We start from the raw sequence: 24,486 nt of genomic DNA, 5'->3' as shown, positions 1-24,486 counted from the left end.
GGTCCAACCGGTACTAGCAAGGTGTACCTAATACAATGGCCCGTGAGTGTATACAGTATATTAGTCATGCAGCGTTAGTGACTTTCTTTTATTCTCCAGAGATTCATAGAAACCATTAAAAAAGGGATTGGTCCGTCTATTTCAGGGCATAGTTAACCTGGAAATGATTACCTCTTGAGTAGGGATGAGACGAACACCCCCCTGTTTGGTTTGCAGCAGAATATGCAAACAGGAAAAAAGTTTGTTTGAACACGCGAACACCGTTAAAGTCTATGGGACTTGAACATGAATAATCAAAAGTGCTAATTTTAAAGGCTTATATGCAAGTTATTGTCAAAAAAAGTGTTTGGGGACCTGGGTCCTGCCCCAGGGGACATGTATCAATGCAAAAAAGAGTTTTAAAAACGGCTGTTTTTTCGGGAGCAGTGATTTTAATAATGCTTAAAGTGAAACAATAAAAGTGTATTATCCCTTTAAATTTCATACCTGGGGGGGTGTCTATCGTATGCCTGTAAAGGGACGCATGTTTCTCGTGTTTAAAACAGTCTGACAGCAAAATGACATTTCAAAGGAAAAAAAGTCATTTAAAACTACTTGCGGCTATTAATGCATTGCCGGTCCAACAATACACATAGAAGTTCATTGATAAAAATGGCATGGGAATTCCCCACAGGGGAACCCCGCGCCAAAATTAAAAAAAAAAAACGGCGTGGGGTCCCCCCAAGAATCCATACCAGACCTTTATCCGAGCACGCAACCTGGAAGGCCGCAGGAAAAGAGGGGGGGATGAGAGAGCGCCCCCCCCTCCTGAACCGTACCAGGCCACATGCCCTCAACATTGGGAGGGTGCTTTGGGGTAGCCCCCCAAAACACCTTGTCCCCATGTTGATGAGGACAAGGGCCTCATCCCCACAGCCCTGGCCAGTGGTTGTGGGGGTCTGCGGGCGGGGGGCTTATCGGAATCTGGAAGCCCCCTTTAACAAGGGGACCCCCAGATCCCAGCCCTCCCCCCTGTGTGAAATGGTAAGGGGTACAAAAGTACCCCTACCATTTCACTAAAAAAGTGTCAAAAATGTTAAAAATGTCAAGAGACAGTTTTTGACAATTCCTTTATTTAAATGCTTCTTCTTTCTTCTATCTTCCTTCATCTTCTTCTTCTTCTGGTTCTTCCTCCGGTGTTCTCGTCCAGCATCTCCTCCGCGGCGTCTTCTTCCCTTCTTCTGAACTACATTTTTCTCGGCTCGTCGTATGTGTTGTACGTCACCGCGTTCTTGACGTTCGGAATTTCCGACAAGATTTGTGTGACTGTGTGTATCCAAGACAAGTTTGAGCCAACATCCGTCGGAAAAAAAACGTGGATTTTGTTGTTGGAAAATCCTATTGTGTGTACAGGGCATTAGTGTATAAAAAATAATATTCGTGCACGCTAACATTTAGCTAAAAGACGATGAAGCCATAGATCTGCTGCTAATAACCACAAAATCATTCCAGGGATAGAATTCTCCAAGTGCAATAAAAACTTTAAGATTTCTTAAATAAAACTATGGCTAATACATGTTAAAAACGTGTGAAATCCAGGCTTGTCTTCAATCAAGTTGATATCCTCTTAGTACAAGGAGCAAGCAGAACTGCTGGCTACGGCATGCAGGCTCCCTATGGCAAGAGGATTGAAACCCAGCTGTTAACCACTTCAGCCCCGGAAGGATTTACCCCCTTCCTGACCAGAGCACTTTTTACAATTTGGCACTGCGTCGCTTTAACTGCTAATTGCGCGGTCATGCAATGCTGTAACCAAACGAAATTTGCGTCCTTTTCTTCCCACAAATAGAGCTTTCTTTTGATGGTATTTGATCACCTCTGCCGTTTTTATTTTTTGCGCTATACACGGAAAAAGACCGAAAATTTTGAAAAAAAATGATATTTTCTACTTTTTGTTCTAAAAAAAATCCAATAAACTCAATTTTAGTCATACATTTAGGCCAAAATGTATTTGGCCACATGTCTTTGGTAAAAAAAATGTCAATAAGTGTATATTTATTGGTTTGCGCAAAAGTTATAGCGCCTACAAACTAGGGTACATTTTCTGGAATTTACACAGTCTTTAATTTATGACTGCCTATGTCATTTCTTGAGGTGCTAAAATGACAGGGCAGTACAAAACCCCCACAAATGACCCCATTTTGGAAAGTAGACACCCCAAGGAAATTGCTGAGAGGCATGTTGAGCCCATTGAATATTCATTTTTTTTGTCCCAAGTGATTGAATAATGAAAAAAAAAAAAAAAAAAAAACAAAATTACAAAAAGTTGTCACTAAATGATATATTGCTCACACAGGCCATGGGCCTATGTGGAATTGCACCCCAAAATACATTTAGCTGCTTCTCCTGAGTATGGGGATACCACATGTGTGGGACTTTTTGGGAGCCTAGCCGCATACGGGGCCCCGAAAACCAATCACTGCCTTCAGGATTTCTAAGGGCGTACATTTTTGATTTTACTCCTCACTACCTATCACAGTTTTGAAGGCCATAAAATGCCCAGATGGCACAAACCCCCCCCAAATGACCCCATTTTGGAAAGTAGACACCCCAAGCTATTTGCTGAGAGGCATGTTCAGTCCATGGAATATTTTATATTTTGACACAAGTTGCGGGAAAGTGACAATTTATTTTTTTTTTTTTTTTTTTTTTGCACAAAGTTGTCACTAAATGATATATTGCTCACACAGGTCATGGGCATATGTGGAATTGCACCCCAAAATACATTTAGCTGCTTCTCCTGAGTATGGGGATACCACATGTGTGGGACTTTTTGGGAGCCTAGCCGCGTACGGGACCCCGAAAACCAATCACCGCCTTCAGGATTTCTAAGGGTGTACATTTTTGATTTCACTCTTCACTGCCTATCACAGTTTCGGAGGCCATGGAATGCCCAGGTGGCACAAAACCCCCCCAAATGACCCCATTTTGGAAAGTAGACACCCCAAGCTATTTGCTGAGAGGCATGGTGAGTATTTTGCAGCTCTCATTTGTTTTTGAAAATGAAGAAAGACAAAAAAAAAAAATTTTTTTTTCTTTTTTTAATTTTCAAAACTTTGTGACAAAAAGTGAGGTCTGCAAAATACTCACTATACCTCTCAGCAAATAGCTTGGGGTGTCTACTTTCCAAAATGGGGTCATTTGGGGGGGGGTTTGTGCCACCTGGGCATTCCATGGCCTCCGAGACTGTGATAGGCAGTGAAGAGTGAAATCAAAAATTTACGCCCTTAGAAAGCCTGAAGGCGGTGCTTGGTTTTCGGGGTCCCGTACCCGGCTAGGCTCCCAAAAAGTCTCACACATGTGGTATCCCCGTACTCAGGAGAAGCAACAGAATGTATTTTGGGGTGTAATTTCACATATTCCCATGGCATGGCAATATATCATTTAGTGACAACTTTGTGCAAAAAAAAAAAAAAAATAATAATAATTTGTCTCTTTCCCGCAACTTGTGTCACAATATAAAATATTCCATGGACTCGACATGCCTCTCAGCAAATAGCTTGGGGTGTCTACTTTCCAAAATGGGGTCATTTGGGGGGGTTTGAACTGTCCTGGCATTTTATGCACAACATTTAGAAGCTTATGTCACACATCACCCACTCTTCTAACCACTTGAAGACAAAGCCCTTTCTGACACTTTTTGATTACATGAAAAAATTATTTTTTTTTGCAAGAAAATTACTTTGAACCCCCACACATTATATATTTTTTTAAAGCAAATGCCCTACAGATTAAAATGGTGGGTGTTTAATTTTTTTTTTTCACACAGTATTTGCGCAGCGATTTTTCAAACGCATTTTTTGGGGAAAAAACACACTTTTTTACATTTTAATGCACTAAAACACACTATATTGCCCAAATGTTTGATGAAATAAAAAAGATGATCTTAGGCCGAGTACATGGATACCAAACATGACATGCTTTACAACTGTGCACAAACGTGCAGTGACAACAAAATAAATACATTTTTAAAAGCCTTTAAAAGCCTTTACAGGTTACCACTTTAGATTTACAGAGGAGGTCTACTGCTAAAATTACTGCCCTCGATCTGACCGTCGCGGTGATACCTCACATGCATGGTGCAATTGCTGTTTACATTTGACGCCAGACCGACGCTTGCGTTCGCCTTAGCGCGAGAGCAGGGGGGACAGGGGTGCTTTTTTTTTTTTTTTTTTTTTTCTTTATTATTTTTTTGCTTTTTTATCTTATTTTAAAACTGTTCCTTTCATTTTTTTTTTTTTTTAATCATTTTTATTGTTATCTCAGGGAATGTAAATATCCCCTATGATAGCAATAGGTAGTGACAGGTACTCTTTTTTGAAAAAATTGGGGTCTATTAGACCCTAGATTTCTCCTCTGCCCTCAAAGCATCTGACCACACCAAGATCGGTGTGATAAAATGCTTCCCCAATTTCCCAATGGCGCTATTTACATCCGGCGAAATCTAAGTCATAAAATGCTCGTAGCTTCCGGTTTCTTAGGCCATAGAGATGTTTGGAGCCACTCTCGTCTCTGATCAGCTCTATGGTCAGCTGGCTGAATCACCGGCTGCATTCTCAGGTTCCCTGTTGAGACAGGAGAGCCAGAGAAAAACACGGAAGACGATGGGGGGGGGGGGGGGCATTCTCTCTGCTTGTAAAAGCAGTCTAGAGGCTAATTAGCCGCTAGGATTGCTTTTACATGAAAGCCGACCGCTGGCTGAAAAGAATGATACCAAGATGATACCTAAACCTGCAAGCATCATTCTGGTATAACCACTCAAAGTCGTGAATGCTGTACCTGAAGACAAAAATATGGCTAACAATAAAGCACAGTAAACGGTAAAGTATAAAAAACTGCATACCTGAAAAGCAAACATGATAAAACATAATAACAATAAAACATTGCAGAATAGAATACAGTAAAAAAGAGCAGAACAATAGAGAGAATAGAGAGAGAGAGAATAGAGAGAGAACAATAAAACGACAACTATTATTTTTTATTTTATATTTTTGTTTGTGTTTTTTTTTTTTTTTTTTTTTTACACTTTTTTTGTAACTGTACCTTTTGTAACTGTAACCGGTTCCAGGTTCGGGTCTCTCAAAATGCGATGGCATCTTGGGAGACCCTGTGAAAGTGTGCCTAGTCTGTGCAATGCTGTACCGTACGCTAATACTCAACTAGTGAATGGTAGCGTTCAAAACATTCACCAATGCAAAGACCAGGATTGTCAGGACAGGAGGGACAATAATAGCGGGTGTCATGCCTATATCCGCGCTTGCTGCAGACACAACATCTTTTTTGGGGGGGTTCGCTGGGTAGGGGTACTCGGGAGGACATAAAAATGCCTCTCATGCAGCCGACTGCATTTGGTTGGGGATGTGAATGGGGGAAGTACGGGCGCTGCAGAAGCGGTAGGTTCCCAATTAGGATTGGCGAATGCAGCAGGAAGGGCATTATGGGCACGACGGGCCTGTGTTTGTCTTTTTGGTGGCAGCGGGACACTACTTGTGCTTGCCACCTCACCAGCTTGAACTGCACTTATGGGACTCGCCACGTCACCAAGTGTTACTGCAGTGCTGGTTTGACTACGACCGGGGTGTACTAGGCCGCTGGCGCTTGCCAGTTCACCAAAACGCTACCAAAAAAACTGTTAACGATCGCAGGGATCAGGCCTGACTCTGCGAACGCTGCAGTTATGCATTTAGTGTTTTGTAAGTGACAGTGATCGATCGATACTGCACTTGGGTGGGCTGGTCTGGGCCGGGCGGAGGGGCAAAACGCAGGTGCTAGCAGGTATCTGGGCTGATCCCGCTAACACTGCGTTTTTGGGAACCCTAAACTGCTGGGGACGCCAGTATAGATCTGATCGGATCAGATATTGATCAGTTCAGATACTATACCACTAAGGGAGGTGTACAGTGCGTGCGTGGGTGTTAGCGCTACTGGCACTAACCTGACGCTGCCTGGGGCTGGTGCTTGCCAGTTCACCAAAACGCTACAAAAAAAACTGTTAGCGATCGCAGGGATCAGGCCTGACTCTGCGAACGCTGCAGTTATGCGTTTAGTGTTTTGTAAGTGACAGTGATCGATCGATACTGCACTTGGGTGGGCTGGGCTGGGCCGGGCGGAGGGGTAAAACGCAGTTGCTAGCAGGTATCTGGGCTGATCCCGCTAACACTGCGTTTGTGGGAACCCTAAACTGCTGGGGACGCTAGTATAGATCTGATCGGATCAGATATTGATGCGTTCAGATACTATACCACTAAGGGAGGTGTACGGTGCGTGGGTGTCAGTGGTACTGGCACTAACCTGACGCTGCCTGGGGCTGGTGCTTGCCATTTCACCAAAATGCTACCAAAAAAACTGTTAGCGATCGCAGGGATCAGGCCTGACTCTGCGAACGCTGCAGTTATGCGTTTAGTGTTTTGTAAGTGACAGTGATCGATCGATACTGCACTTGGGTGGGCTGGGCCGAGCTGGGCGGAGGGGCAAAACGCAGGTGCTAGCAGGTATCTGGGCTGATCCCGCTAACACTGCGTTTTTGGGAACCCTAAACTGCTGGGGACGCTAGTATAGATCTGATCGGATCAGATATTGATGCGATCAGATACTATACCACTAAGGGAGGCGTATGCTGCGTGCGTGGGTGTTAGCGGTACTGGCGCTAATCTGACCCTGCCTGGGGCGACGCATATCACCGCCGGGCGATCAGGGGGCTAAATCTTTATTCGGTAATAAACGGCGGGTTCCCTGACACTATAAAAAATAAACAAACTAACCAGCGTCACCCGTAACGGTTATACAGTGATCAGTGGTGAAAGGGTTAACTAGGGGGCAATCAAGGGGTTAAAACATTTATTAGATAGTATATGGGGGTCCCTGTCGCTATAAAACTCTGACGGCGAACCTAAATATTTACGTCCCTAACTAGCATCACCAGCGACACTAATACAGCGATCAGAAAAATGATCGCTTAGCGACACTGGTGACAGGGGGTGATCAAGGGGTTAAAACTTTATTAGGGGGGGTTAGGGGGGTACCCTAGACCTACAGGGGGCCTAACACTCACTGCCCTGACACTGTAACTGTCACAAACTGACACCAATACAGTAATCAGAAAAAAAAAAAAAAAAAAAAAAAACTGCTGGTGTCAGTTTGTGACAGGGGGGGGTGATTGGGGGGGGATCGGGGGGCGATCGGGGGGGGATCGGGGTGTTTTGTGTGCCTGGCATGTTCTACTGTGTGTGTAGTGTTGGTGCACTTACATTGCAGTCTTCTCTCCTCGGCCCGGAACGGAAAATACCGAGCCGAGGAGAGATGACATCATTTCCTCTGCCTCTGTGTACAATACAGAGGCAGGGAAATGATCCCATTGGCTGAGAGCGATCGCGAGGGGGGGGCCACGAATGGATGGCCTCCCCCTCACCTCCGATCGCCGGGGGAGATTTGCCGACCGCCGCAGGCACCGGGGGGGGGTCCGATCGGACCCCCCACCCGCGGGCAGGCAAGGACGTACATATACGTCCTTTTGCCTGCCCGTGCCGCTCTGTCGACGTATATAGTCGTGCGGCGGTCGGCAAGTGGTTAAAAATCCTTCATTCCACCAATGTTTGTGCCTTTTTTTGTCACAAGTTCATAGTTGATTACTGTCTGAAATACATTTTTAAAAGTTACAACAACACCATTATCCCGTAGTAGTTAAGATCAAAGATACAACTATGTTGGAGTCCCTTGTCAATTTTACATTGTATTTTTTTAAATGTAACTGCCTACTCCCAAAATGTCATTTGAAGAAAAACACATAGCCAAGTATTATTCTACACAATTTTTTTATTGTGCATTAAAAAAAGAAAACAAATAAAATTAGACATGCAAGTTTGGGCCAACGCCCTTCCGACAAAAGTCCACGGTTTTGTTGGCCAACAATCCGATCATGTGTACGAGGCTTTACCCTAGCTAGTAAACCTAGAGTTAGGCCTCATGCACACTGGGCATTTGCTTTTCACCTCTGATTGCCAGAGCTCGTGGCAGCTGCTAAAAAGTTGTTTTTTTTAGTGGAAGTATTCCAGGATATTTATTAAAGGCACACTGTTATCACACTGTGATGTCATATTAGGGACACAAAGCCAATGAGGCAAATGGAGGCAACCGTCTCAGGCAGCACTCAGTGGGGGGTTGGCATGAGGCCAGAGTGCCCATACTGAACACTCAGTCCTCTATGCAGCTCAATAACGCTGCTCTTGCTGGGCCAGCAACCAGGGGGCAGCAGAAATGGCCCCTCAAGTGACAGTTATCTGCATGAGATAATGTCTCTGATATTGGTGATCTCCTGCTTCACTTTGCTGTTGGTTGGAGCCCTGTGAAGTGAAAGCAGGGGTCACTTGTCACTGCTCTTTCATACATGAAACTTCCCTTTAGTTAGGAATACAGGACCCTAAGGAAAGAATAGGCATGACTCTGACTTAACATACAAAATGGCAGCCTTCTCTCTGTATAGATGACAAGTATACTTTAAAAAGTAAATCTGTAATGAGCATTATACCTTCAGTGAACAGTTCTAACTGTTTGTTCAGTAAATCTCAACTTATACATTACAAAAGCTTTTAAGCCCAGGCTATTCGGGTGATAAGTGGAAAATCCTGTTCTAAAGCATTTTCTTTTTGAATGTATTCAGCTTTTAGTATGCCCAATGTGCAGGGTAGACTCTATCTCTCTAATTTAAATTAATAGTTCACATTAATTTAAATGTAGAGGAACTCAGTGCTTTTACCGTAATGGTAGTACGCAGTTTGATCAGTTTATAAGTAAAGCAATTCAGGTGGTGGCTAATAGAGAGGACATCAGAAAAAAGGTGTAATTTGTACAATATAGACTTTCAAGGACACACATTTGTTCACAAGTTGCTGTGTATACCTACTTAATCAAGAATCTTTTCGGGGAGCTGGAAAAACACATACAAAATGTAAAATTATGTTCTGCTTATCTTGTTTAAAAGGTTTCACTGGTATGAAGTTCAGCAAACCAGTCATTTCTGTAGTTCCAATTATGGACTTGCACTCTTCTTATGAAGGCTCACATGGCAGGGAGGTAAAATCCCTCCAGTGTTCTGGATTTGCCTTATATCAGTTGGAAAAATGCTAATGGAAGACCATCAGGCGATATCTAGAAAAGACACCCAAGCCTCCTCAACATTTATCTCTTTCCTATGAACAGCTGCTATACTCTTAGGCCTCATATATACAAATTGGCTAAAAACCACAAGTTAAATTTGCCATATACTTTCTCTGGGTCAGTAAATATTAATCCTTTTAATAATGTCAAATGCATAATGCATGGAAAATAATGACATATATTTAGTATTTAACCACTTGCCATCCGGGCCATAGCCGAATGACGGCTACAGCGTGGTTGGATAATTCTGTGAGGGCGTAGAATTACGTCCTCCCAGAATCACATTCCCCGGGGCGCACACATGCCGGGTTCCCGGGACCTGGCGCGTCATGGATTGGGGTGAGGGGCCAATCTCAGCGGTCCTTTACCATGTGATCGCTCCATCCAATGATGGAGCGATCACGGTTAACAAACCGGCGTCATGTCCAGTTCTCTCCGCTGCTCACACCGATTACGTGAGCAGAGGAGGAGGAAGCTGCAGCATGAGGCTGCTTGAGTTTTTTTGCAAGTGCCCCAGCAGTGCCACATCTGTACCCAGCAGTGCCTTATCTGTACCCAGCAGTGCCTTATCTGTGCCCAGCAGTGCCTTATCTGTGCCCAGCAGTGCCTTATCTGTGCCCCAGCAGTGCTACATCTGTGCTCCAGCAGTGCCACATCAGTACCCAGCAGTGCCACATCTGTGCCCAGCAGTGCTCTACAGTGCCCCAGCAGTGCTACATCTGTTCCCCATCAGTGCTCTACAGTGCACATCTGTGCCCCATCAGTGTCACATCTGTGCTCTACAGTGCCCATTAGTGCCAATACAGTACCCATCAGTAAGTGCTCATCAGTGCCACCCTATCAGTGGATCCTCATCAGCACCCATTAGTTCTGTAAAAATGTGTAAAAAATTTGTAGAAAAAAAGCATTTTCATTTTCTTTCCACATTTTCCAAAAACGTGTGGAAAAAAAATGACATGTTCAAGAGACTCATTAGGCCTCATTAAATATATGTTGGGGTGTTTTCTTTCCAAAATGGGGTCATTGTGTGGGTGTTTCCATTGTCCTGGTGCTCCAGGGCCTTCAAAAGTATGATAGGTTGTCAGGAAATTATATGTGTAATTTATGTCCCTAGAATGCCTAACGGTGCTCCCTGCATGTTGGGCCTCTGTATGTGGCCAGGCTGTGAAAAAGTCTCACACATGTAGTATGGCCATACTCAGGAGTAGCAGAATGTGTTTTGGGGTGTAGTTGTAAGTATACATATGCCCTGTGAGAGAAATAACCTGCTAATATGACAATTTTGTGAAAAATAAAAATAAAAAATCTTAATTTTGCAAAGAATTGTGGGAAAAAATTAAATCGGGAAAAACTCACTACGCCTCTTACAAAATACCTTGGAATGTCTACTTTCCAAAAAGGGGTCATTTGGGGGATATTTATACTTTCCTGGCTTGTTGGTGTCTCAAGAAATGAGATCAGGTGTGATCTATTTTCACTGATTGGCACCATAGCTTTTAGACTCTAAAACTTTCACAAAGACCAAATAATATGCACTGATTTGGGTTATTTTTACCAAAGATATGTAGCAGTATAAACTTTGGCAAAAATTTATGAAGAAAAATTACAAATTTGCAAAATTTTATCACAGGCACAAAGAAAAATACATTTTTTAACAATTTTTGGTCTCTTTTTTTTATTTATAGCGCAAAATATAAAAAACCCCAGTGGTGATTAAATACCACCAAAAGAAAGCACTATTTGTATGATAAAAAGGACAAAAATGAATATGGGTACAGTGTTGCATGACTGAGTAATTGTCATTCAAAGTGTGACAGCACTGAAAGGTGAAAATTGGTCTGGTTGCTAAGGGGGTTTAAGTGCCCAGTGGGCAAAACGTTTGTTAACACAAAAAAATAAAAAAATATTGATCCTGTTTCTTTAAAGCATGTTATACAGCACAGTACTTGTGGTGTGTGATTTGGCCCCCTGTAACACCTGGTTGATTCTGCCCTTCCCCTTGTAAACTGACCACGGTGCATCATGGCTGCTGAGCCCTGACACCGTGGTCAGTTTCCATCATCCGCAGCCTGCTATCTGCAGCTCTCCTCTCTGCTCCTGTGCCCCCCCTCCCCTCTCTGCCTGTCATCTGTGTGTGTGAGCCGCCCCGCCCCTCCCCTTCTATCATCGTTCCCAGCAGCTCTCACATTACTGCTCCCAATCACTGTCAGCCCCTCTGCTAGGATTACATGATGTGCAGTATACCATATGCTTTGCTCTAAACTTCTTCTTATAAATACAGTTTTTCTTATCCCCGATCAGCAGTCACACCCGCCGCTATCTTCCTCTGATGTTTGTATTACAGAGAGAGGTCACGTGACCGCTCTGCAGACATCATAGAGAGAGCTCAGCCCCTCCCTCTGTAATACATACAGCGAAGGAAGACAGCATCGGGTGGTCACATGACCGCTGATCTGGGGTAAGAAAAACAGTATTTATAATAAGAATTTTAGAAAATGGCATATAGTATATACATCATGTAATCCTAGCAGAGGGGCTGGCAGTGGCTGTGTGCACTGCCTTAACAAACACTTTAAGCTAGAAAGTTAACTAAGCAATTATATTTGATTATAGTTCAGTACCATAGATTTTTATTTATTTTTAAAATCCTTATACATGTTTTGAGTGATGGCATAGTGTGAGTTGGCATTTGTACCTGATATCGTAATCGGTTCCTTAAAAAAAAAATGTCAGTTATGTTAACACCTCATACAGTCTCAAAGTCATCCCTTGACAACCAACTGCAAAGTGCAGATCTCCTTTACGAGAGAGTGACTGGCAACCTCAACTGCCTATTTGCAGGAGGAAAGCAGAATTTAACCACAAAGGTGGTGATGGTTGTATAGAGATAGCTTGTTTCCAGTGACAACTTACCTATGAGTAGAAAATAAAATATATTTTGTGATTCCTTTTGATTTCCTCCATAAAAATATTAAATAATATAAAAATAATTTTTACAATAATATAAAAATATTTACACGTTGAAAACGATGAATTCCCATGATTCTCTGTCAGCTGAGTCGTTGCAGCCAGTTAGAATCCTTTTTACCAGACCATGACGGCTTACTATTTATTCATTATAACCTTGGAAATCCTCTTTGGAATACTACATTTTATACTGTTTGCAATTTTACCTGCATCCAAGTTTGTAGCAGACATTTTGGATTGTCCTAAGATGTGGAATATATTATTAGAACATATTCCGGGTTTATATTTTGTTAAAAAAAGAATTAATGAGTATTGGCTATATGTTAGAAAATGGAACACATACATTGTGTTATATTAATATCACACCAAAAAAAATCCTTAATGGCCTAATGTATTAATAATATGATTGATACACTCTCAAAGCATTCTAAAAAAAAAAAAAATCAAATAAATGTTATTGGTATTATAAAGGAAAGGAATTAAAAATGGAAATTCACAACATGATCTAATTCATTGACACAAATTTATAAACTACAAAAAGAAATTAGGAGAAACGACTTCAACAAGTCAACCTTTTCATATAAAACAAAACACACTAAAGATTATTATGCTAACAAGTTTTCATGTGAGCTGAACATTGAAATGTATATTTTTTACAGGATATTGGTTGAAACACACAATTAATTTAAGGCAAAAGGAAAACAATTCTAAATATCAGGAAAATAAAGCCCTAAGGCTAATAAATGTTTAGGACAGGGGGTTGAGGGTATGGAGGTGGCGTTTACTGAGGCTACACTAGTGACATTATAATATCTATTAATTCTGTTTCTCTTTCTTTGCTTTTTAATGGTTAATTTTTGTATTATTTTAGTGCAGTGTAGCATGCAGTTATTTTTATGTACTTGAACATTTTGGAACAGTGAATTGTGTGTTGGTTTGCTATTTTCCAATGCAAATTTCCATGTTTGACAAATAGTGAAAATTACTGAACAAGAGGCTTTAATTTTGGTGCGCTTAAAAATGCGGTAAGAGTTTTGCTAAAACGCATATCATGTTTTTAACATGTTTTCAATGTGTGTTTTTGGTGAGCTTTCTGGAATCCTGACTCCCAGCATGCACCTGTAAAAACTTTGATACATGACTCAAAAAAATGCACAAAAATTATATGTATTTGGTGCATTTCCAATAAAAATCAATGGGAGGTGCATTTTTGAAACAGGGCAAAACCCCTTGAAAAGGGGCACCAGAGATTCTGCATGCAGGACTTTTCCACACAGCACACTGATGTGAAAAGTTACATAAGATTTAAAGGGAAATATTTTTATTAATTTTGATGCACTTTACAGCACAGCAAAAGCACACCAGTGTGCAAGGAGCCTTAATGTGCAATAAAACTCTCTAGCCAACGTTTATTCTAAATATAAAAAAAAATGTTGAATACATTGAAAGCACGCAAAATAATTTGTAGTATGCCTAATTTGTATATCTAAAAGAACATGAGATATGTATTTTCTGTGTGGCCCAAATGGAATGCAAATGGATAGTGATTATTACACACTTCTTAAAGTCAGGCCGGGTGTTGCTTGATGACTAGTACAGAAAGAGTGTCGGCGATGTATCTTGTCACATGCACAGCGATTGCCTACCTCCTCTTTCTATGGTCCAATAACAGCATTGTTGTTTTCGAAAAGTTTTTGCATTTTGGCTCAATGGCATTACACTATACCTGCCTACTGTTCCATGTTCAACAAAGTGACAATGATTTACAGATTCACACATATGCCTTTCTTAACAGAGTCTTGTACCAGTAGAAATTCTGTAAGCTCCTTTTGCTGTTCTCATTCTGAAAGTGACAGTTTTCTGCCTCTGATACAGTAGTTTTGAATCAAAGACCTTGAACATGTGTGTAGAAACTAGAAGTCTTCATTGTTGTCCTGGGTCAAAGACACAAAAGACTGAAGTCAGCGGATCAGCATGAAAATACAATAGCCAGACAACTAGCATTTTTATTAGAGAGGTCAGCAATGGCAGCCTAAATATTTCTCACAGTACAGATTTCCCTTTGTTGTAAAAGGGTAAGTGGGTTCCTTGTTTTATTTGCCACCAAAGAATACTGTCTGTATGGAGTTAGTACTCTCCTTGTGTTTTTGTGAGTTTCCTTAATGTATATGTTTTCTCCCACAATTAAAAAACCATAGTGGTAGGTCTATCAGCTTCCACTCAGATTTCCTATAGTGTGAGTTTAATAATGACTCTAGAACAGTACATTCCCCCAGGGTATGCACATATCCCACATACCGGTATCTTAAAGTGTTTTGTAATGTGCAATTAAATTAGTCAGCAACATGGAAATGTATAAATTGTTACAAATTTCTTCTGTGTAGGAAAGGCCTACCCTCCGGAATTCTACTATGACACCTACAATCCGTTATGGCAGAGCAAAGCCAGCATCTACTCATACAGTTTACAGTGGACACAGATGAATCCAGACGCTGTGGACCGAATAGTGGCTTACCGCTTGGGACTTAAACAGGTGATTACCTAAAGCTAAGTAATACTATTGCCATATTGTCACTTTGGTTTCACTTTATATACAACTTCAGTAAAAACATATTTTACTCACTACGAGGCTCCCCAACAAAAATACGATAACCTGTGTTTTGAGAAGAATTTGTTGATTCAGGAAAAATTGTGCAAATTTTTGAATCGATCTGTGGAAGAGACCAATGAAGCAATAAATGGAATGGAAGGAGAAGAAGTTGGAAGGATGAAGGAAGCTGTCTGCTCAAACTTGCTAAGGGTAAATGGTAACACATGCAATAAGTACATAGGCTGCATGTTTTCAAGGTCAATTTAACCATAAATAATTTTTGATTGATTTTAGAGATTGTAACATTTGTACACTGCAAATGCTTTTACCTTTGCTGTCTGCCTTGCACACTTTAGTTATTTACATAGGCCAACAGGCCGGACTGATGTCTTTGATGTAGACATGTAAGTGGTTTATCTAATTGGGTGCTTGTATGATAGCGCTCATCTATCAACATGTTGAACATTTTTCCATACTTACATGTCATATTTTAAATCCTAATGTGCTTCTGCGATATCCTTTAGTGTCCGAGGGCAGTTTACCTTGTACAAGGTCACTGCTGACCTTGCCTTTTACTGGCCTAGGAATAAAACTCTTTTTTCTTTTTTTCAATTCAGTATAGGCAGCAATTAAAATAAAAGTTATAGGACAGAGCCACCAAGTCCCCAGAGAGTTATAAACTCTTACAACTTTCTTAATAAAATCATGAAACAGGTCAATGGATTTCATGTTTTAACTCAAGACTTCCTCCAAAATGTAATTCATAATAGAAAGATAACTTCTTTTTTGTGATCTCTATTTTTCTATGAGAAAATGAAGACTGTTAAATCTACCATTTGGCAGTCTGCTACATGAGACAAGAACAAGTGTTCTGGAGAAGTGCACAAGACATATTAAATATCCTGGTCACCACCTCAAATCCTGTGCAGATACCTGAATTCTCAAAGAAGAATATCAACCACAGGGAACCAAATAAGAATTCCCCCAACCACTAAGCCCCTAACACACAAGTTTCATAAGAGGGTTCAACAGAAGTGCCCTGATGTTGCCGGTTTTCTGCATCCACATTGGACCGTTGGGTTCCCCCAAAAAATGCCCATGCTGTCAGCAACATGGGCAAAGAAAGTATACCTGTAAGGGTAGGGTGTGCATCTTGTGATGGACAGGTGACCTCTCCTCCATGTGTTCCCCATTAACTCATTCTCACTAAGCATAAGGGTCACACAGGAGGCCTACCCTGGGGTGGGTTCTTCTGGGCTACATCCTTTGCCCATAAAATCCTAGGGGCACCTCCTCTGTTTTTTTTTCTTCTGGGCTACACCAGGTGACTAGAAGGATCATATGCTGTAACAGCGGGTTTACACCTTGCCCAGGGCATGCTCATCATTGCTGGGACCCAACAAGGGCTGCGGTCATGTGAAGAATCAAACATTAGGGCAGACCTCCCACTCATAGGCAAACCACTTGTGTGCAGTGCTATGTGGAATCCTTTCCGAGGGCATGGTACTGTATATTACACACTTGTACACGTGTATGTGTTGCATTCAGAGGAATATGCAGAGCCTATGCCTACTGCACTAGTCAGCGTACACTGCCTCACAGGGAGCCCTGTCCTCTTCCTGGTGTTGAACTTCCAGTGCTGTGAGGGTTAATAGCTTTGAATTTTCAGGTTTCTGCATTCAAGACAGTCCAAGAGGGACCTGCACCCTCCACACCTCTCATCCCTTAATAAAAGCTTGTGCATTGTTTACACTGAATGTAACATGATCTGTAAATGGGAGAGAGTCTGGTGAAGGACAGGATTCTCCCCCCATTCAGAGACCATGTTACATTAAGTGAAAACAATGCATGGACTTTTCTTAATAGATGACAAGGGAGGAGGGGGCTGGTCCCCTTCAGATCATCTTGACTGCATTTCTGCCTAAAGACCCTAAGCTATTAACCCCTGCTGTGCTGGAAGTTTAATATGAGGAAGAGGACCGGGCACCCTACAGAGACGTTTTCTACATGAAGCAGCAGCCTGCATGACCTAGGACATACTTCATTATATGTATGTGATGTGACTACAGCTATAGGGGGGTAAAAAAATCATTTTTGACTAAACGTCATCTTTGAAGCCCAAATCCTGCTTGGATTATTTTTAAAAAATATATTTTTGGTCTCTAGTTGGTAAAAAAAAAAGTTTTAAATCTACTACTTACCATGGCCATTATCTGGCAATGCTCTCTGATTCATCCTCTGACAGTAATTACTGCCCTATGTCTTCCAATCTTTTCCTGTGCACCCAGACTATCATAATACTCCCCTGGCCCCATTGTCATCACAGCTTGGGCTCATGGTGGACTGCCACTCAGAACAGCATTCATTCATCAGAATGAGCACCACTCTATGTAACTTTGAAGGCCACCCACTCCCCAACCCTAGAGAAAAAAAGCATGAGAAGGCTTGTCATGTGACTGCACTGAAATGGCTCATAATTAAGGTACAAATACTTAAATGTATTGAAATTTAGGTACAGGGAGGAGGAGGGAGAAGAACTAGATTTTTATTTGGAAAGTTAGAGTTTGGTTTTAAATGCTGAACTGCTACGTATTGTACTTTTAATAGTCACTGACATTAAACAGCTGTGCCTAAAGTATATCTTAACCCAACATTTCATGTTCCTGCTATATGTATGTTGGGTAATTTACTTGTGTTAAAAAGCATCCCGTTCTCTTTGTATTGCTTCCTTTGTGTGAAATTCCTGGTGTTCCTGCCAGGCCAATTCTGACATTTCTCTCCTACATGTAAAAATCATCATTTCTTTATCGTACATCATAGGACACAGAGCCTCAAGTAATTACTTGGTGGGTTATGGGCCTACCTTCAGGTGTTGACAATACAGGAAGTTGACTCTCCTATATAACCCCTCCTCCTTCCAGGAGTCCTCAGTTTTTTCGCCAGTGTCTAAGGTGTTGGTAATGAGTGAAGATGTGCTCTGAGGAGCTCCAGGGAGGGATCCATGCTGGATTTAAAAAACCTCCACAACAGGGTCCATCCTCGCCACTGAGGCCATAGGATGGTACCTGGGTCTTGCATTGAAGAACGAGATTTTGCCTGTAAGCAGCTGGACCCTAGGAACCAGGACTCTTTTTGGTTTTTCATATTACCTAAAGTTGTTCCAGAGGGGTGCTATACAGGTCCAAAGGAGCGGAACCCCTTTAAAAAGGGCCCCAGTCTTTGAAAGTTTAACTACGCTGCCCGTCGTGATGGGTGAAGGTTGGATCTGTCTGTTAAATCAGCAGTATCTTGCAGCGAGGATAAGGTAAGGGGAGAAGCCTAGGAACTGTAAAAAGTCCACCTATGCCTTTCTCCAAAAAATACATATATATATATATATATATATATATATATACAAAAATCCAAACAAGGGATTGCTGCACAAACCATATTTATTATGAAATCTTCAAAAGGACATCACCACGACATCCATAAAATCAGGCATCCATAATAAACGTTTTCGGGCTATTGTAGATAACGCCCTTCATCAGAAGATCATGCATGATACGGTTTGTGCAGCAATCCCTTGTTTGGATATATATAAAATGTATACCTGTATGCCTTAAAATGTCTCCTCTAGAGGGAGTATATTACACTTGCCTAGTACGATGCTTTTTCAGCAGCTCTGTGTCTGGCTATAGCAGCGGGTGTGGTCCCTGCAGCCAGAGGGGAGTTCTTAATTGAACAGATGGTGTTCCTCTTCTGAGGGATCTAAAGGGGTTACAGCAGCAGTTTTTTGTATAAAGTGAAGTCTTCCTTTAAAACTAGGAGCTTAACAAACACTGCTGATAAAAATTCCCCTCCCCCTCCCCTCTCCTCCTGGAGAGGTGCGGTAACAGCTGACACTTATGTGTAATCAGGTTCTCACCTGAGGCTTAACACAGACGCTCTCAGTTCATATGCTGAAGACAGAAGTCTGTCACACTAAGAGACACAGGAGCGCTGGGCATGTAAAGGTGTGTAAACAGGCATTTCCAGCACAGGAAATATTATGGTACTCAGTATCAAAGGTTGATCCTTATGGTGACATTGTTTTCTTTTGCTAAAACTATTGTTCAGCAAATACCATCATTTGTTAAAGTGCCTCTGCTGTTGTGCTTAGCACATTTGATTTCCAGTGTACCACAAAGGTACCAAGGATTCCACCCCCAGGCGCTGGGAACTCCAGTCATGCCTCCACACTGTCATCCTCTCCGGAGATACCTGACATGGCAAGCCAGGGTGAGTCATTGGAAGCAATTGGTGGTGCAACTGCTTCTCACACTTCAGCCCCTGTTATGTGACTGAAGATGAATTCTCCTCTGCCCTGTTGGGCTTAGAAGGAAGATTAGCGGCTTTAATCGCGTTCTCCATCCAAGAGGATAGGAAGCATGCTAGATCCCCCACTTAAAACCCCTTTTTCCAAGGGAACAGTGGGCACAGGATGAGGTGTTATCCTCAGGTGATCACGGGGGAAAACAAGCCAAATTTTCCTCTGTGGAGGAAACAACAGTTAATGAACCTTATGCAACCTCACAATCTGACAGATTGATGGTACAAACTCTTACAGAGATGGTTCATTCCACTTTTTATACTACTCCTAACAGAGTAAGCTGAAAGTCTAGGTCCCTTCTTTGGTTTAAAAAAAAAAAAACCTTTTTACAGCCCTTATTTATGCTGAATGGGATCATCTGGATAAGCAGTTTTTCCCTCCAAAGAATTTCTCAGTTCTCTATCATGGAGGAAAAATTCACAAAGGTTGGAAAGTACCAGCAGTAGACGCTGCGATTTTCAGCATCAAGATGCATAATTGCTTAAGCATCCAACAGATAAGGAGTTGGAATTTTTTTGTTAACATCCTCCTACCAATGGCGCCATAGATGCCATAAAAGACCCTATCCACCAAGCGTCTCGCCTTGTGCTTGTGCTAAAACACATGCTTAGGACCCTGTGGTTAAAAGGGTTGGTCAGCCGAAGCATCTTGCAAAAAAGGGTATCTGACTAGATTCCCTTTTCATTGGGGAAGGTTTGGTGAAATACATCCAAATGATTTCTAGCAGTAAAGCTCTTTTGTCCAGTAGAAGGATTTAAAGTGAAGCCACAACAGCTCACAGGTTAAGTACTCTGACGGCCAGTGCAGCCATGGGAGACTTCCTGACTGATATGGCTTCAGATCCACATGTCGGCGTTCACTAGTGAAGGAGCCACTCCTCACAGGTTAACTACTCTGATGACCAGCGTAGCCATGGGAGGCTTCCTGAAAGACGTGGGACCTCGTCCTCACGTTGGCTCCTTGTGACCTGGGACAAGTCACTTAAACAGATTCCTTCCCCTGCGCAGGGGCAGCTGCCTCTAGGCAGCGGTGACGGCCTCCACCGTCAGACTCTAGGGCATGAATTCCAAGAAATAATGTTCAGATCTGTGCGACTTCAAGGTAGTCCCTGCACTACTTTGGTACCACTTTGATGCGACTTGAGGTCCATAAATCTCTAGAATACACAGGCATTGTGTCCTGTCGCATCAAAATCACGCCCCGACGTATTCTCGGCGGCAAAGGATCACGGTAAAATCATGCAACTTTGGGGTTGCAATAGTTAAAACTGAGCCTAAGAGGAGAAAATATTCAGCCCCTGTATACGTGAGTGAAGATGTGTTTTTCCTCCGCCCTGCAGGGCCTAGAAGGAAAATTAGCGACTTTAATCGCATCCACTATCCAAGGATGGGAAGCGTGTTAGATCCCCTCCCCCACCTGAGATCCCTTATCAAGGAAACAGTGGTAGAGGATGAAGGATTACCCTCAGGTAATCGGGAAGAAAGGCAAACCAAGTACTCCTCTTCAGAGGAGACAACTAGAGTTGAACTATTTTTCAGCCTCGCAATCTGAGAAATTGCTGGTACAAACCTCTTACAGAGATGATTTGTGCCTCTTTCAAGCTACCTCTAGTAGAGTCAGCTGATAGTTCTGTTTTTTCTTAGGTTCCTTGGAACCTTCACTGCCTTTTTCATGCGTTTCCTGTACATGTACAGAGCCACGCAGAAATTCAACAGATCCATTCTAGATCTGAAAGAATCTAAATCAGTTCCTGAAGATCTGCTCCTTTCTATGGAGTCGATCAAGTCAGTAGTTTCTATCCTGCAAGGAGGAAAACTTCTAGCGCCTATCGGTATCAGGGACGCATATCTGCATGTCCATATATTTCCCGCTCAACAAAGGTTTCTGCGGTTCAAAGTAGAACAGCAGCATTTCAGTTTATAGCCTTGCTCTTCGAGCTAGCTACAGCATCTCGAGTGTTCACAAAGGTGCTAGCCCCACCTGTAGCCAGGTCAAGGGCACAGGGCTTAAACAGTCTTGGCATACCTAGACGATCTATTGCTAATGGACCAATCGCTGTTCGGAGTAAGGTGTACGCATTACAACCAGTTACCTGGAAAGGTCTGGGTTGCATTCTCAACCTAGTAAAGTCTCCATTAAAATCGCTAAAAAAGGGCTGCAGTATTTGGGTCTGATCATAGATACAGCCCAGAAAAAGGGTCTTCTTGCCCAGAGGAAAAAAACAAAAAAACAAAAAAAAACACCACTCTATAAAAGAGTTGGTGCGGATGGTAAGGTCAAAAGGAGGTCCCTCCATTCACCTTTGCATGAGTTGTTAGAAAGGATGGTGGCTTCATTCGAAGCAGTTCCCTTTGCCCAGTTCCATTCGAGACTGTTGCAAAACAGTATTCTATTTTTATGGAACAAAACGATCCAAGCTTTGGACTTGCCAATGCGGTTGTCCCCAAGGGTGTCCCAAAGCCTCAATTGGTGGTTACTAAAGAATGTCCTAAGGGGTAAATCCTTCAGACCACTTATCTGGAAAGTGGTAATGACAGAGAAGACAACTGTCCAAGGACAGTGTTCAAGAACCGAAAGAGCCTTGCCCATCAACATCCTAGAGATTCAATCACCAAAAGGGGCACCAAGAATCTCTCAGTACAGAGAGAAGTGAACCATATTCTAACTTGGGCAGAAATAAATATTCCGTGCCCATCGGCAGGCTTCATTCCGGGAATAGAGAATTGGCACGCGCACTACATGTGCCGCCAGCAGATTATTCCCAGGGGAATGGTCTATTCACCCCGACATGTTTCAGGCTGTTTGTTAAGGATGGGGGACTCCAGATGTAGATCTTCTAGCATCCAGTGCAACATAAAGTTAGTCAACTTTGTGTCCACAACAAAGGATCCATTCGCATGCAGAACAGATGCGTTGATGATACTGTGGGATCAGCTTTTACTGATCTATGCATTTCCCCCTGTTCAGTTGCTGCTTTGACTTCTTTGCAGGATCAAGCTGGAAAGAAAACCGGTAATTCTGGCAGCACCAGCATGGCCCAGAAGGTCATGGTATGCAGAGGTCGTAAAGATGGCAGTGGAGGATCTGTGGTCCCTTCCACTAAGGCCAGACCTGCTCTCACAGGGGCCGATATTCCATCCTACTTTACGAATGCTAAATTTAACGGCCTGGCTATTGAGACCCACATTCTGAAAAGACATGGGCTTTCCAGGGCAGTTATTTCTACTTTAATGCTAGGAAGCCAGCTTCTAGAGCTATATATTATAGAGTCTGAAAAGCTTACGTTTCCTGGTGTGAATCCAAGGGTTGGCACCCTCGGAGATATATTATAGGCAGAATTCTTGCCTTTCTACAAGTAGGAGTAGAGATGAAGTTGCTCCTGAGTACTATTAAGGGCCAAGTCTCAGCCTTATCATTTTATTTCAAAGACCACTTGCTATGCATTCTTTAGTCCGGGGTTTCATGCGAGGAGTGATGCGGATTAATCCACCAGTTAAATCACCTTTAAGCCCTTGGGACTTGAATTTAGTTTTGTCAGTGTTACAAAAACCGCCATTTAAACCATTACAGCATGTTCCCTTAGTCCTTCTGACTAGGAAGCTGATATTTTTGGTTGCTATATCCTCAGCAAGGAGGGTTTCAGAATTGGCGGCTCTTTCCTGTAAAGAGCCATATTTGGTATTCATGAGGACAGAGTGGTGTTACGCCCTCGTTCAGGCTTTTTGCCAAAAGTGGTTTCAGGCTTTCATCTGAATGAAGATATTGTCCTGACATCGTTTTTTCCAAAACCATGTTCCAAAGAAGAAAAGTCACTACATTGTCTTGATGTGGTGAGAGCAGTGAAGATCTATTTAAAGAAAACTGCTCAGTTTCGTAAGACCGATGTCTTATTTATTCTGCCAGCGGGTCCTAAAAAAGGACAGGCAGCGTCAAAATCCACTGTGGCTAAGTGGATTCGGCAGGTTATAATTCAAACTTATGATTTAAAGGGAAAGATTCCCCCTTTTCAAGTTAAGGCGCACTCTGCCAGAGCAGTTGGTGCTTCTTGGGCAGTGCGTCACCAGGCCTCCATGTCTCAGATCTGCAAGGCCGTGACTTGATCTTCAGTGCATACATTTACAAAATTTTATCAAGTAGATGTAAGATGGAATGAGGATATCGCCTTCGGGCGCAGTGTGCTGCAGGCAGCAGTATAATTCCTCAAGGTCTGGGGGTGCCCTCCCCTCAAGTAGCATTGCTATGGGACATCCTACCAAGTAATTACTTGAGGCTCTGTGTCCTATGATGTACGATAAAGAAAATAGGATTTTTAAAACAGCTTACCTGTAAAATCCTTTTTTTGGAGTACATCATAGGACACAGAGCTCCCGCCCCTCTGTATTGGTTATACCAGTGTCAACACCTGAAGGTAGGCCCATAACCCACCAAGTAATTACTTAAGGCTCTGTGTCCTATGATGTACTCCAAGAAAAGGATTTAACAGGTAAGCTGTTTTTAAAAATCCTATTTTTTTTTACTAGAAAATTACATAGAATCCCCAAACATTATATATGCTTTTTTAGCAAAGAGCCTAGAGAATACAATGGCGGTTGTTGCAACTTTTTATCTCGCATAGTATTTGCGCAGCAATTTTTCAAACGCCTTTTTTTTTTGGAAAAAAACAGTTTTGTGCTTTAAAAAAAAAAAAAACCAAAACAGTAAAGTTAGCCCAATGCATATTGTGAAAGATGAAGTTACGCCGAGTAAATAGATACCTAACATGTCACGCTTCAAAATTGCACACGCTCGTGGAATGGCGCCAACGTTCGGTACTTAAAAATCCCCATAGATGACGCTTGAATTTTTTTTACTGGTTACATGTTTTGAGTTATATAGGAGGTCTAGGGACAAAATTATTGCTCTTGCACCAACGTTCGTGTTGGTACCTCACATGTATGGTTTGAACACCTTTTTCATATCTGGGCGGGACTTACGTATGCGTTCGCTTCTGCGTGCAAGCACACGGGGACAGGGCTGCTTTTAATTTTTTTTTTTTATTATTATTGTTAATTATACTGTACTTTCTTTTTTTTTGTTTGACACTTTTTTGAAAAAAAAAATGATCACTTTTATTCCTAAAACAAGGAATGTAAGCATCCCTTGTAATAGGAATATGACATGACAGGTCCTCTTTACAGTGAGATATGGGGTCAATAAGACCCCACATCTCACCACTAGGCTGGGAAACCTGAAATAAAAAGATAAAAATAAACCGATCACGGCTTCCCAGCTGAAGCGTCAATGGTTTTTTAAATGCAGAGGCCGGGTGTGACGTCATAACATCGCGCCCGGCCTCCGACGATCATAGAGACTCCGGCGACCATCTGGTCCGCCGGAAATCTCTATG

General features: G+C 42.2%; 1 protein-coding gene across 2 annotated transcripts in view; it reads left to right on the top strand.

Moving 5' to 3' along the window:
- The window catches only part of MDGA2 (MAM domain containing glycosylphosphatidylinositol anchor 2), a 1,144,403-nt gene that overhangs the window by 992,858 nt on the left and 127,059 nt on the right, over positions 1-24,486 (top strand). For both annotated transcript variants that reach the window (XM_073609471.1, XM_073609469.1), the window contains exon 10: positions 14,544-14,692. In XM_073609471.1, the coding sequence (XP_073465572.1) occupies positions 14,544-14,692 (149 nt within the window). The remainder of the gene's footprint in view (positions 1-14,543; positions 14,693-24,486) is intronic.

Source organism: Aquarana catesbeiana, linkage group LG13 (genome assembly GCF_042186555.1).
Source record: "Aquarana catesbeiana isolate 2022-GZ linkage group LG13, ASM4218655v1, whole genome shotgun sequence".
Taxonomy (NCBI): domain Eukaryota; kingdom Metazoa; phylum Chordata; class Amphibia; order Anura; family Ranidae; genus Aquarana; species Aquarana catesbeiana.
The sequence above is the reverse complement of the archived record's forward strand: the minus strand, read 5'-3'. Positions and strand labels throughout refer to the sequence as shown.